Here is a 12,854-nt window from a genome sequence, read left to right as displayed (position 1 = left end):
AATGCTTTTATACACAATATAAATTACACCGACCAGCACGGCGACCGCCATGGAACCAGTCCTGTTCCCCCCTCCCCCCTTGTCCCCAAACGCCGGCAGAGGAAGGCTCCGGCAGGCAGAATCAGGCAGCTGGGGTGGCTGGGGACATGGCCGTGCTGCCACACGGGCAGGGCTCAGAGCCGCCGGTCGTCACTTCCCCCTGCCCAGGCAGGACAGGGCTGCCGAGGCCCCAGCGTGCCTCTGGGCCTGCTGCAAGGCAGCGCTGAGCCCCCTGGGGGTGCCCGCCTGTCCTCCCTCCCCCAGGGAGGGCAGGCACCCCAGGCCCCCGCCGGGCTAAGTGCTGTCTCAGGGCAGGGCCGTGCCCACGGCTGGGGGGGCCAGGAGGGCTTTGGCATTGCGCGGGTTCACCCAGCTCTCGGCCGTGTGGCCGTGGATCTTCTGGTGGCGCTTGTAGTTGTCCCAGTGCCCGGTGGTGTAGGAGCAGTCCCGGCACTGGAAGGGCTTCTCGCCCGTGTGCCGCAGCATGTGCCGCTTCAGGTTCATGCTCTGGTTGCAGCTGTAGCTGCAGAGGCTGCACTGGAAGGGCTTGTCGCCTGAGTGGATGCGCCCGTGACGCTTGAGGTTGGCCAGGTTGCCGCAGGCGTAGTCGCAGAGCTGGCACTTGTAGGGCTTCTCGCCCGTGTGCACGCGCTGGTGCCGCTTCAGGTTGTCCAGGTGCGCGGAGGCGTAGGGGCAGAGCGGGCAGGCGAAGGGCTTCTCCCCGCTGTGCGTCTTCATGTGCCGCGCCAGGTGGTTGGGGTAGTGCGTGACGAAGGGGCACAGGCTGCAGGCGAAGCCCTTGTCCCCGGCGCCCTTGCGGGGGCTGGCACCCGGCTCGGTGCCCAGCACCGCCAGGCTGCAGCGCCCGCACACCTGCTCGGCCAGGCCCTCGTCCTGCGCGAAGCCGTCGTCCAGCACCAGCCCGCACATGCGGCACGTGAAGGGGAAGAGCAGCTCGGGCAGCGCGGCCGCCTCCTCGCCCCGCAGCCGGGCACAGCCGGGCAGGAAGGGGCCGCTGCCGCTGCCCACGTGCAGGCTCAGCTCTGGCAGCAGCGGCTCTGCGGGACAAAGAGACGGGGCTGTGAGCTGGGCGGCACAGTGCCAGCGAGGACTGGCTGTGAGCCCCAGTGCCAGCGAGGACTGGCTGTGAGCCCCAGTGCCAGCGAGGACTGGCTCTGTGAGCCCCAGTGCCAGCGAGGACTGGCTCTATGAGCCCCAGTGCCAGCGAGGACTGGCTCTGTGACGGGCCCCAGTGCCAGCGAGGATTGGCTCTGTGAGCCCCAGTGCCAGCGAGGACTGGCTGTGAGCCCCAGTGCCAGCGAGGACTGGCTGTGAGTCCCAGTGCCAGCGAGGACTGGCTCTGTGAGCCCCAGTGCCAGCGACGACTGGCTGTGAGCCCCAGTGCCAGTGAGGACTGGCTGTGAGTCCCAGTGCCAGCGACGACTGGCTGTGAGCCCCAGTGCCAGCGAGGACTGGCTGTGAACCCCAGTGCCAGCGAGGACTGGCTCAGTGACGAGCCCCAGTGCCCCGGTGAGCCTGGCAGTAACATGACTTAGGGTCAGTGGCAGGATCCGAGCCCTGCACCAGCCCCAGAGCCCCCCACGGTAGCTCTCCCCACATCCCCACACCCTCCCACCTTTACCTGGGTCCTTGTCCCGCCGGTGCGGCCCCTCGCCCTCGGGCAGGCGGTGGCTGAGCATGTGCCGCTTCAGGTTGCGGCTCTGGTTGCAGCGGTAGTCGCAGGCGGCGCACTGGAAGGGCTTGTCCTGGCTGTGGACGCGCTCGTGGCGTTTGAGGTTGCCCAGGCTGCTGCAGGCGAAGCTGCAGCCCGTGCAGCGGTACGGCTTCTCGCCGGTGTGCGTGCGCAGGTGCCGCGTCAGGTTCACCAGCTGGGCGGAGGCGTAGGCGCACTGCGGGCAGGCGAAGGGCTTCTCCCCGTTGTGTGTCTTCATGTGGCGCTTGAGGTGGCTGGAGTAGTGCGAGGCGAAGGGGCAGAGCTGGCAGGAGTAGACGATGCGCTGGCTGCGGCCGCCCTCGGCGCCGGCGCACTGCAGGCAGCTCTGGCCCAGGCTGGCAGCCAGCTGCAGCCCGCACTGGCGGCAGGGCAGCGCCGCGGGGCCCGGCTCGCCGCCCTCCTCGGGGTCGCTCTCCACGCTCAGCTGCTGGTACCCGGACGAGCAGTCGTCGTCGCTCAGGGCGTACGCTGGGATAGCGATCTTCCCCACCAGGGTGTCTGCTGAGAACACCGCGGGCACGGGGCGGCGTCAGCCGGGCTGGCCGGGGCACTGCCCCTGTGCCTGCACCCCCTGTGCCACACCAGGGCACTGCCCCTGTGCCTGCATCCACTGGGGCACTGCCCCTGTGCCTGTGCCACCCCGGGGCACTGCCCCTGTGCCCCTGCACCCCCCTGGGCACTGCCCCTGTGCCTGTGCCACCCCGGGGCACTGCCCCTGTGCCACCCCGGGGCACTGCCCCTCTGCCTGCGCCCCCTGTGCCACCCCGGGGCACTGCCCCTGTGCCTGCACCCCCCGTGCCACACCAGGGCACTGCCCCTGTGCCCCTGCACCCCCCCGGGCACTGCCCCTGTGCCTGTGCCACCCCAGGGCACCGCCCCTGTGCCTGCGCCCCCCGTGCCACCCAGGAGGAGCCCCACAGCCACAGGCTGCCCCAACGCCCTGCTGAGGCCTGCTCTGGGTGTCTCGGGAAACCCTGACATTTGTGCATGGCTGGGCAGGACCCCGGCACCAGCAAGGGTGGGAGGACAGCTGGGTCCATCATCCACACTGGCACTGCTGGGCCTGGGGGGCAGAGGGTGGTGGGCACAGCCCGGCCCAGGCTGGAGAAAGGGGTGCCCTTAAAGCTGCTCTGTGCCCCTCTCACTGTGGCACTGCCCCAGCCCCGGGGTGGCAGCTGGTCACACTGGCATGGCTGGCACAGGGAGCTCCAACACCAGCCCTTTCTACCCTGCAGGAAACATTCCCCTGCCCCCACAGAGCCACTGTCCAGTGGCAGCAGGGAAGGCTGTGCCAGGCTCTCAAAGGCACAGACTCAGCCTGCTGCAGCCCCTGGGCTCCACAAGTGCCCCAGGCTGGTGCTTGGGGCTGCAGGGGCAGCTCACCAGGACCAGCTGAGAGCTGTGCCCTGCTGGCCCCATTCTGTACCAGGGCAGCTCACCAGGACCAGCTGAGTGCTGTGCCCTGCTGGCCCTGTTCTGTGCCAGGGCAGCTCACCAGGACCAGCTGAGAGCTGTGCCCTGCTGGCCCTGTTCTGTGCCTGCCCTGCACCCCAGTCAGGCTCAGCAGCTGCCCACCCTCCTGGGACGCCCCTGGACTGTCCCCTGTCTGCTGCCACCCGGGCTCTGTCCAGCTGATGAGGCTGACCTGTGCTGTGGGACAGGGCAGCCCCTGCAGCCTCTCCCACGAGCACTGCTGGAATCACAGACACCAGAAAAGGGCATCCTGCCAAGGCCTGGCCCTTACGAGGGAGCTCCTGACCCTGCCCCAAGCCCTCTGCCAAGGGAGCCCCTTTCTCCTCAGCTGAGCCCCAGGCACACCAAGGGAACCCCTGTCCCCTCAGGCCAGCAGTGCCCCAGCATCCCCAGAGCACCATCCCCTAAAGGGCCATCAGTGCCCACATGGCACAGCGTGTCTGTCCTGCCTGGGTCAGTGGGCTGAGCTCCTGATCCTGCTCCCGGGCTGGGGCTGAACGGGAGGGCAGGAATTGCTGGTGGAATTTGGGAATGAGAGAAATTCCCGGTGGAATTTGGGAAGGACAGGTATTTCTGGTGGAATTTGGGAAAGACAGGAATTCCCGGTGGAATTTAGGGAAGACAGGTAATGTAGAATTTGGGAAGGACAGGAATTCCCGGTGGAATTTAGGGGAAGACAGGTATTGTAGAATTTGGGAAGGACAGGAATTCCCAGCGGAATGTGCCCCCAGACCCCCGGCAGGCTCCCAGCAGCCGTTCCGGGGCAGGGAAGCAGAGCCCTCGAGCAGCCCCATCCATCCCTCGGTGCCAGAGCAGGGCACGGCACAGGCGAGCACACGGAGCAGGGCACGGCCCCGGGGGCAGCGGGGGACGGGCACGGGGCCGGACAGTCCGTGCCCTCCTCTCTGGCCCTTCCGTTCCCGCGGTGCCCGGGGCGGGGAGCGCCTCCCGCCAGTCCCGCGGGCAGCTCCCGGAGCTGAGCAGCGCTCGCTGCTCCGGCTGCCTCGGCCGGGGCTGACCCAGGCTCGGCAGCCGCGGCGGGACAGGCGCTGCCCGCGGCACCGGGGCTGAGCGCGCTCGGTTCGGCCCGCAGCGCCGAGGGGAGCGGTGGAACGGGACCGCGGTGGAACGGGACCCGGGGCTGAGCGCTGCGTTGGCTCTGGGATGAGCCCGGCCGCGGGGCGCGGCCCCCCGGCGGGAAGGGGCGTTCGGGGATCGGTGCCCCGGGTCGATGCCGGGCGGGCGGAACCCACCCCGGGGCCCCGTCGGGGGCCGGGCCTCCCCCGCGAGAGGAAGCTCGGCCGGAGCCCGAGCCGGGCGGGCCCGTGGCAGGGCGGGCCCGGCCGGATGCGCCGAGCGCGGGCCCGGTACGGCCCGGCCGGGCCGCGTCGCCGCCGGCGGGGCTGCCGGAGAGGGGCGGCGTCCCCGCGGGGCCGCACGCACCTGGCGGTCCCTTCTCGGAGGCCGGGCCACGGCCCAGCAGCAGGTCCCCGGGCAGCACCACCGCCGCTCTTGCCGTCTCCTCGGTGCCATCCTCGGCGTCCGCTGCAGCGCTCCGAGCGCCGCGGGTCCCCGCCGGGCCGCCGCCGCCGCCCCCCGGGCCCGCCGCGCACTCACCCTTCACCGGCTGCGGGTGGCTCTGCTTCCGCCGGGGCATCGTGGCGGGCCCCGGCGCCGGCCCGGCCCCGCCGCCCGCCCGCCCGCGGCCCGCCAGCCGCCCCCGCCAGCCCGGGGCGGCCGCCGCCGCCCCGCCTCGACCGGACACTTCCGCTTCCGCTTCCCCCGGGCGCGCGGGGGCTGGCCCGGAAGCGCCCGCGCGACCCGGAAGCGGGGCGGGCGCGTGCGCAGAGGCGGCCCCGCCCCCGGCCCCGCCCTCCCGCGGCCGCGGCATGAACGGAGCGGGCCCGGGCCCGGCGGGGGCGTGCGGCCGGAACGGGACGGGACCGAGCACGGCGCTCGGGACAGGCGGGCAGCGCCCGGGGCTCGGGCGGGGCGGGACAGCAGCGGCTCCGCCCCTTCCGGCCGGCGGGAGGCGGTGGCACCGGCGGCACCGGGGCCGCTGCCGGTCGCTACCGGTCTCTGTGCCCCGTCAGGGGTGGCTGCGGCTCTTCCCCCGGTGCCCTCTGGGTCCGGCCCCGCCGAGCAGCGGCGCGGAGGGCAGGCCCCGGTGAGTCCCCGCCGGTGTCCCCGCCGGTGTCCCCGCGCGGTCACACCGGGCACACCCGGGGCTGGGCCCGAGCGCCGCTGCCCGACCGTCCCGCCGGGCTCTGGCCGGTACCGCCGCTGCGCGGCCGGGCCCGCAGGTGGCCGGTGCAGCCCGGCCGTGTCCCCGGGCTGTGCCGTCCCCACCCGCTCCCTCGCGGGGCTCTCCCGGTGGCTCCGCTCCGTGTCCGGGCTGCGTGAGCGGCGCTCGGGCCCGTCACGGATCGCCGCTGTCCCTCCGCAGGTGCCGCGGGCGCTGCGGGTGCCGGGCTGGGCCGTCCCGGGGGAGCCGTGGCGGTGCCGTGCTGCCGGCGATGATTCCCCGCTGACAGGTACGGCCCGGGCCGTGTGCCCATCCCCGGTCACCGCGGAAATTCCCCGCTGCCCGGCTGCCTCTGGCCTCTCCCCGGGGATTGCCGTGTCCCCCGGGGATTGCCGTGTCCCCTGTGGGACGCAGAGCCCCCGTGCCCGGCCCAGCAGAGCAGCTGTGCTGGGGCTCCCCAGCCTCACCCGAGTGTCGCTGGTGCTGCCCCTGGCACGGGAGAGCTCCGTGGGCTGTGGCAGTGCAGGAGGGCAGGGGGCAGCTCTGGGGGGACAGAGGGAGGGACCACGGGGACAGGGTGTGCTGTGGCCATTGATTGGTGAGCTCTAAGCGAGGGAAACGGACAGATTGACCCCGCTGCAGGAATCGCCTGGCTCCTGGGCACTGAATGAGCTGGGTCTGGGGTCCCTGCAGTGAAAGGAGCTTTAGCCTTGTGTCACCCTGGGGAGGGGCTGGGTGTGAGTGTCACCCTGCCCTGTCACCCTGGATGCGCACTGGGGCAGGGACAGGCCTGGGACAGGCTGGGATGGATGCACACTGGGACAGGCCTGGGCTGGCCGTGCCGCTGTTGCCGCTCTCTTCCCCACACTGGGGGTTTGGGACCTCTGTGGTCCTGGATCCGTAACGTGGAGCTGAAGGAGGCAGGATGGGGCAGAACAGGCTCGGGGGTTGTTCTAGACACAGACTGGCTCTCAGGGGCTGTCCCAGGGCACGGACGCTGTCCCGGCACAGGCCGGCTCTCAGTTCTCTCTCTCTGCTCTCCGCAGACCGAGCGGCACCGCCTGCCCCTGTCCCCGGGGATGGCTCCGTTACCGCCCGCCCTGAGGCCGGCTAGGAGCCGGGCCATGGGGGCCGCAGCCGGGCCAGCTGCTCCCCGCTGCCCTCGGTAGCTCACGGCAGCGCCCCGGGGCGCCATGGAGCAGCCCACGCGTGTGCCCGGGCCCCGCCGCCTCCTGGGCTGCTTCAGGAGGAAGCCTCGGCCCGCCGCGGGGGAGACACCGCCGGAACCGGAGCCACCGGAGCCCGCGGAGCCGCGCGTGGCGCTGGCCCTGGGCGAGGCGCTGCAGGAGTGCCCGCTGTGCCTGCTGCCGCAGCCCCCCGAGGCGTTCCCCGCGCTGGGCTGCTGCTCGCACCGCTCCTGCCGCGGCTGCCTGCAGCAGTACCTGCGCCTGGCCGTCACCGAGAGCCGCGTGCCCGTGGCCTGCCCGCACTGCCCCGCCGCCATCCCGCCCCACGACGTGCACCGGCTGCTCCCCGAGCCCGCCCTCCGCGACAAGTACGAGGAGTTCCTGCTGCGGCGGCTGCTGGTGGCGGACCCCGGCACCCGCTGGTGCCCTGCCCCTGACTGCAGGTACCGCGGCCCGGGCGGGAATGCGGGGCGGCAGCAGCAGCAGCAGCAGCAGCAGGCTGTGCCCGTGTCCTGTGAGCCCCTCCTGCAGCAGCAGCAGCAGCAGCAGGCTGTGCCCGTGCCCCCTGAGCCCTTCCCAGGCCGGGCTCCCATCGCTGTGTCCTGCCTTGGGCCCGCTGTGCCCAGGGAGGTGTCCAGTCCTGGTCTGGCTGTAGAGCCTGTGCAGCTCTTGTCTCCTTGGCTGTGCAGCTCTGTCTGCCAGGGCCAGTGCCCTTGGCTGTGCTGGGTACTCTGTGAGCCCCAGGGCTGCTGGACAGGGGTGGGTCCCAGCTCAGGTTGGGTCCCAGCTCTCCTGGGCCAGGGCTGTGGCTCCAGGTCAGTGCAGGACCAGGGCTGGCACGGCCTGGCCTGGCTGTGTGGGCAGGGGTGCCCTGCTGTGCCCAGCCCCAGCTGCTGCCCTCTCCCCACAGCTACGCCGTCCTCGCCCATGGCTGTGCCGAGTGTCCCCGCCTCACCTGCGCCCGCGAGGGCTGTGGCACCGAGTTCTGCTACCACTGCCGGCAGCCCTGGCACCCCGAGGGTCCCTGCGCTCCACCGACCCCCGGCCTGGCCACGCCCTCAGCACAGCCCGAGGAGCCCGCCCACGGTGAGGCAAACCTGGGCAGGGGTGGGAGCTGTGGGGCTGGGGCTTGGCACAGCCCTGTGCCCCTGTGCCTCTCTGTGCCTCTCTGTGCCCCTGTGCCCTGTGTCTCTGTGCCCCTGTGCCTGCTGCCTGGGGGGCTGCTCCAGCCAGGATCCAGCCAGAGCTCCCTCTGCTGCATCTCACAGCCCCTGTGCCACTTGGCCCGGGGTGTGCAGAGGGCCCTCGGCTCCCCCCATGGTTCTTATGGGGTGGGGAAGGCTGGCATGGATGCACACAGGGACAGGGACAGGCTGGGATGGGTGCACACAGGGACAGGCTGGCATGGATGCACACTGGACAGGCTGGCATGGATGCACACTGCTCTGTCCTGCTCCCCCATCCCATCTTGTCTCCCCCCAGCTGAGGCCGAGGACATCAAGGTCTGTCCTCGCTGCAGCGCCTTCATCATGAAGATCAACGATGGCAGCTGCAACCGCATGAACTGCACCGTGTGTGGCTGCCTCTTCTGCTGGCTCTGCCTGCAGGAGATCTCTGATGTGCACTTCCTGAGGTCAGTGTGGGGCCTTGGGGCTGGGGGCTCTGACAGGAGCTGGGGCTCTGTGGGACTGCCCTGGCCGAGGCTGGGGGCTCTGACAGGATGGGGAGCTGGCATGGGGGCAGGCAGGCCCTGCCCCAGGTTTGGGGTTAGCCAGGGGAGCAGGGTGCTCTGTGCTGCTGGCTCTGGCAGGGCTGGGGCTGCTGCTGGCAGCCCATGGGAGGCAGCTGGAGCTCGGGGTTGGGGATTCTGGCTGCCTGCTCTCAGGTGGGCTCGTGGGTGTCTCTGACATGGGGCCAGGCTGTGCTGGCCTCTGCTGCCACCTTGGCTCTGTGCCCACAGCCCCTCTGGCTGCACCTTCTGGGGGAAGAGGCCGTGGTCCCGGACCCGCAGGATTCTGTGGCAGCTGGGCATGGTGCTGGGAGCGCCCATGGTCATCTCCCTTGCTGCAGGCGTTGCTGTCCCTGTCATCACCATTGGGATCCCCATCTACATGGGTAGGAAGGTACTGGCAGCTGTGGTCCTGCTCCCTGCTGAGCCTGGGAGCCCGTGGCTCTTGGCCTGCAGTGCTCCTTGCTGCTCACAGCACATCCCTGTGCCACCCTGACTGCCCTCAGCACATCCCTGTGCCACCCTGAGTACCCTCAGCACATCCCTGTGCCACCCCGACTGCCCACCCACAGCACATCCCTGTGCCACCCCGACTGCCCAGTCCTGCCTTGCCAGGACCTCCTGCTGCCCCCAGCAGCCCCTGCCAGTGCAGGTGTGCCCAGCCTGGGGAGTGGGGTCAGGGTGGGGGAAAGGAGGAGGGGTCCTAGGGGGGCTCTCCAGGGACACCTGTGCTGTGGTGGCAGTGCTTGGTGGCACTGTCCCTGTGGTGGCAGTGCTGTGGGGTGGCAATGCTGTGGGGCAATGCTGTGGTGGCAGTGCTGTGGTGGCAGTGCTTGGTGGCACTGTCCCTGTGGTGGCAGTGCTGTGGGGCCGTGCTGGGATGGCAGTGCTGTGGTGGCACTGTCCCTGAGGTGGCACTGTTCCTGTGGTGGCAGTGCTGTGGGGTGGCAATGCTGTGGGGCAATGCTGTGGGGGCAGTGCTGGGATGGCAGTGCTGTGGTGGCAGTGTTGTGGTGGCAATGTTGTGGTGGCAGTGCTGTGGTGGCAGTGCTTGGTGGCACTGTCCCTGGGGACAGGGAGGGTGTCTGGGTGCCTGTGGCTGAAGCTCTGCCGGGCTGTCCCCTGTCTGTGTCCCTGGGGCTGTGCCGAGGCCCCTGCAGAGCCTTCACCGTTGTGTTTGTCCCCGAGGTGCTGGGCCAGAGCCGGCGGAGCAGCCTATCCGGGTGCCAGCAGTGCCTCTCTGTCACCAGCAGCGTCCTCCTGTCCCTCTTTGTGTCCCCCATCATCACAGCTCTCACTGTGGGTGAGTGCCGAGGGCTGGGTGGCACCGAGGGCACGTCTGGGGCTGGCAGTGACCCTGGGTGCCCCTGCAGGTGTCGGCGTGCCCCTGGTGCTCACCTACGTGTACGGGACCGTGGTGCTGTCGCTGTGCCGGAGCCGCTGGGGCTGCAGGGGCGGCCGCGCCCCCGGCGACCTGGGCGTGGTGGAGCTGGACAACCTGGCCAAGCGTGGGTGCCTGGCAGCTGGCAGGGCCGGGCTGTGCCCCGTGTGCCGCGGGCAGGCTGTGCAATGGCGTGTTCTCTCTGTCTGCAGTGAACGAGCTGTGGTCGGCGCTGCCCAGCCCCAGAGCGGCCGAGGACGGAGCTCCGGACGCTGTCGCCTCCCTGTCCCTGCCCAGCAGCGGCCGCAGCCAGCGCCCGGCACGGCCACAGGGGGACAGCCAGTCTGCCAGCACGGTGGCCCTGGCTGGGAGCATGCTGAGCGAGGGCCAGGACGCCTCCGACAGGTAGGCAGGGTGCCGAGGGGCTGGCACATCCCTTCAAACAGCTGTGCTGGGCAGGGACGGGCTGTTCCCCTTGGGGCCGCTGCCCTCAGGCCCATGTCTGTCTGTCTGTCTGTCTGTCTGTCTGCAGGGAAGGTGTCACCATCGAGGTGGAGGTGTCGGTGGAAGCAGTGCCACGTTCTGCCCGGCAGCAGAGCCTCAGCAGTGCCCTGAGTGGGCAGAGCCTCTCTGGGGACTCCCTGGGCGCCACCAGTGACAGGGGCAGCTCCGTGGGTGTCCCTGTGGAGTGATGGGGGCCTGAGGGGGGTCCTGACCCACACACGGGCCCTGTGCCCTCTGGGTGCCAGCTGCACCCAGCACTGCTGCACCCTGCACCAGCCCTGTCCACCCTTCCCAGAGGCACCACTAGGAAATAAAGCTGCTCTGCTTTCTTTTCACTAGGAAATAAAGCTGCTCTGTCTCCTGTGGCAAAACTCCCCCCTGGCAGCCCACTGGTGTGCACAAGGGGCATCACATCTGACCTGGGTGAGGAAGGGTGACCAGGCCATGCTGGGTTATCTGTGTGGCCTCTGCCCTGCCTGTACCAGCCGATCTGCCCCAGAGCAGGCTGCAGGGTTAGGGGAGGGCAGCAGCCCCCAGCTCCCCTCTCTGCTCTGGTACCCTCAGGGATCCATCCTGCAGCCAGGCCGGTGTGCAGGGAGCACCTTGGGCTGAAGGGAACCCAGTGCCAGGTGGGATGCATAGGCTCAGGCCCTGGGATCCTTGCCACTGACTCCATGCAGCATCGTGGGGAAAAGAAGCTGCTGCTTCTGAATGCTTTGCTGCTCCTGAATGGTTTGCTGCTCAAAGGTGGGCAGTCAGAGAGTGAGTAAAGGATTTGGGTTGGCAGGGAACTTAAAGCTCATGGCTGTCCTTTGCCATGGGCAGGGACATCTTCCACGAGACCAGGCTGCTCCAAGCTTCATCCAACCTAGCCTTGAACACTTGCAGGGATGGGGCAGCCACAGCTTCTCTGTGCCAGGGCCTCACTAGGGAAGGATTTCTTCCCAATATTCCATCTAACCCTGCTCTCTGGCAGTGGGAAGCCATTTCCCCTTGCCTGTCCCTCCAGGCCCTTGGCCAAAGCCCCTCCATGTTTCTTGGAGCCCCTTTAGGCCCTGTGACTCTCAGGTCTCCCTGGGTCCTTCTCTTCCCCAGGTGTCCCAGCCTGTCCCACAGCAGGTGAGGTTTGTGAGCTGTCCCTCCTGTGCAGCCTCCTCCAGCTGCTCCGGGACTCCCATGTGATGGGGCTGTGCCTTTGACAGTGCTTGCACTACAGATCTTCCCTTTCCCAGGATGAACACCCCTCTGATCCCGGGCTGCTCTCTTGGCCTCTGCAGTTCAGGCTGTCCCTCCCCAGCCCAGGTGCTGCCTCTCCTGGCACCTTCCACCCTTCCCTGGCACCCCAAGCCACAGCTCCCCGCCCTGCCTGGTGGCTCTGCAGTGAATTGTCCAGCCCTGGCCTGCTGTGGTGTGTGCAGTGTCCAGCTGGGCCCTGCAGCCCGGTGTGAGCCCCCTCAGAGCCTCACACGCCCCAGTGCTGCAGCTGGAGGTGCTGCTCGGGCTGTTTGCACGTTCCCCTGGAATGGGGCTGCCTTTTCTCCTTTGCAAAATGGGTTTGTTCTCAGCACAACTCCCACTTGCTGATGCTGGGTTTATCTCGGGGTCACTCTGGGAAGGGACCTCACACTTCCTCCCTGCTATCAACATCCTGCTCAAGGCTACTCCAGATTCTGAGCAAACAGAATGAACAGTCACAGGGACAAGCAGCCCTGAAGTATTAGTTATTTCTGCAGTCCCTGAGAGCCTGAGCTGAGGCAGCTTTGCTTGGTGACATTAAAACCAGTTTGCCCCAATTGCCATGTGCTGTCATCCCATTCCAGCTGCCAGGCATCCATCTCCAGAGGGTTTGGTTTTAAACTTTGTTCCTGGTCATCAAGGTTTGTGATGCAGTCTCCAGTCTCTGTGCAGTCCCCAAAATGGCTCTGATTCGTGGTGACCTCACATTAATCACCACGATGACCATTTCCTGTGTGCTCTGTTGCTGTTTTACCATGCTGATTTTGCTCAGAACGCTCTGTGGTGTGTCCTGTGCCACAGCAAAGGCCCTCAGAGCTGCAGGTGTTTGCCTTGCCTTGCTGCAGCTGCTCAGGGTGCAGGGAGCTGTGCCTCCCTGGCAGGCCCAGTGCTGGCAGCTCACCAGGCAAGGGGAGCACAGGGTGCTGGGGCTGGGCAGGGAGGTGCCCTGGTCACCTCCAGTGTGGCTCTGGCCGGCACAGGGGCCCAGGGTGGTCAGACAGGGGAGCCCCTGCGCTGCCCACAGAGCTCCTGGCTCCCTGCAGTCCTGGGGCACGTGGGACAGCTCCAAGCTCCAGGCTGTGGGGAAAGGAGGGACTGGGCGAAAGAACAAGTGTGGGAAATGCACATGAAAGGCACCAGCTGTGTGTGTGTGACAAGGAAAGAAACAATGCACCACCACAGAGTGCTCAGTGGGCTCTGTGTGGCACACAGGGAGAGCCCACCTGCATGGCCCACACCCTTCCATCAGGGTTTCACAGCCCACGGCTTCGCTCCTGCAGGTACTGACCCCCCTGTCCGAGCTGTGCATCGGAGGAGCTGCCTCC

The 12,854-nt window shown here is 68.7% G+C and overlaps 2 protein-coding genes across 8 annotated transcripts; one reads left to right on the top strand and one right to left on the bottom strand.

The window, feature by feature from the left end:
• Nucleotides 1-202: 202 nt before the first annotated feature.
• ZNF513 (zinc finger protein 513) lies at nt 203-5,276 on the bottom strand. 4 transcript variants are annotated; one of them, XM_074536248.1, is made up of 3 exons: nt 4,691-5,276; nt 1,682-2,275; nt 203-1,097 (listed from the first exon to the last, which is right to left on the bottom strand). In XM_074536248.1, the coding sequence occupies exons 1-3, from the start codon at nt 5,136-5,138 to the stop codon at nt 346-348; spliced, it is 1,794 nt and encodes a 597-aa protein (XP_074392349.1). In that variant the 5' UTR covers nt 5,139-5,276; the 3' UTR covers nt 203-345. The 4 variants fall into 4 exon arrangements, with proteins under 4 accessions (XP_074392349.1, XP_074392350.1, XP_074392351.1 ...); XM_074536249.1 differs by having other exon boundaries at nt 1,682-2,272; XM_074536250.1 differs by having other exon boundaries at nt 4,865-5,276.
• Nucleotides 5,277-6,545: 1,269 nt separating this feature from the next.
• Nucleotides 6,546-10,628, top strand: LOC141728388 (E3 ubiquitin-protein ligase RNF19B-like). 4 transcript variants are annotated; one of them, XM_074536262.1, is made up of 8 exons: nt 6,546-7,122; nt 7,590-7,765; nt 8,162-8,312; nt 8,640-8,794; nt 9,597-9,711; nt 9,782-9,916; nt 10,002-10,194; nt 10,322-10,628. In XM_074536262.1, exons 1-8 carry the CDS (start codon nt 6,686-6,688, stop codon nt 10,445-10,447), a joined length of 1,488 nt encoding a protein of 495 aa, XP_074392363.1. In that variant the 5' UTR covers nt 6,546-6,685; the 3' UTR covers nt 10,448-10,628. The 4 variants fall into 4 exon arrangements, with proteins under 4 accessions (XP_074392363.1, XP_074392362.1, XP_074392365.1 ...); XM_074536261.1 differs by having other exon boundaries at nt 8,640-8,802; XM_074536264.1 differs by lacking the exon at nt 9,782-9,916.
• The last annotated feature ends 2,226 nt before the right edge of the window (nt 10,629-12,854 follow it).

Source organism: Zonotrichia albicollis, chromosome 3 (genome assembly GCF_047830755.1).
Source record: "Zonotrichia albicollis isolate bZonAlb1 chromosome 3, bZonAlb1.hap1, whole genome shotgun sequence".
NCBI classification, from domain to species: Eukaryota; Metazoa; Chordata; class Aves; order Passeriformes; family Passerellidae; genus Zonotrichia; species Zonotrichia albicollis.
Note: the sequence above shows the minus strand (reverse complement) of the source record. Positions and strands in the feature narration are given on the sequence as shown.

Bases quoted from the DNA above. Each gene is read 5' to 3' on its own strand.
- ZNF513 (XM_074536248.1), bottom strand. From the start codon at position 5,138: ATGCCGCGGCCGCGGGAGGGCGGGGCCGGGGGCGGGGCCGCCTCTGCG. The intron at 2,276-4,690 runs GTGCGTGCGGCC...CGGTGTTCTCAG, and splicing joins CTCCGAGAAGGGACCGCCAG to CAGACACCCTGGTGGGGAAG. The intron at 1,098-1,681 runs GTAAAGGTGGGA...TTTGTCCCGCAG, and splicing joins CCGGCGGGACAAGGACCCAG to AGCCGCTGCTGCCAGAGCTG.
- LOC141728388 (XM_074536261.1), top strand. From the start codon at position 6,686: ATGGAGCAGCCCACGCGTGTGCCCGGGCCCCGCCGCCTCCTGGGCTGC. The intron at 8,313-8,639 runs GTCAGTGTGGGG...CTGTGCCCACAG, and splicing joins TCTGATGTGCACTTCCTGAG to CCCCTCTGGCTGCACCTTCT. The intron at 8,803-9,596 runs GTACTGGCAGCT...TTTGTCCCCGAG, and splicing joins CCATCTACATGGGTAGGAAG to GTGCTGGGCCAGAGCCGGCG.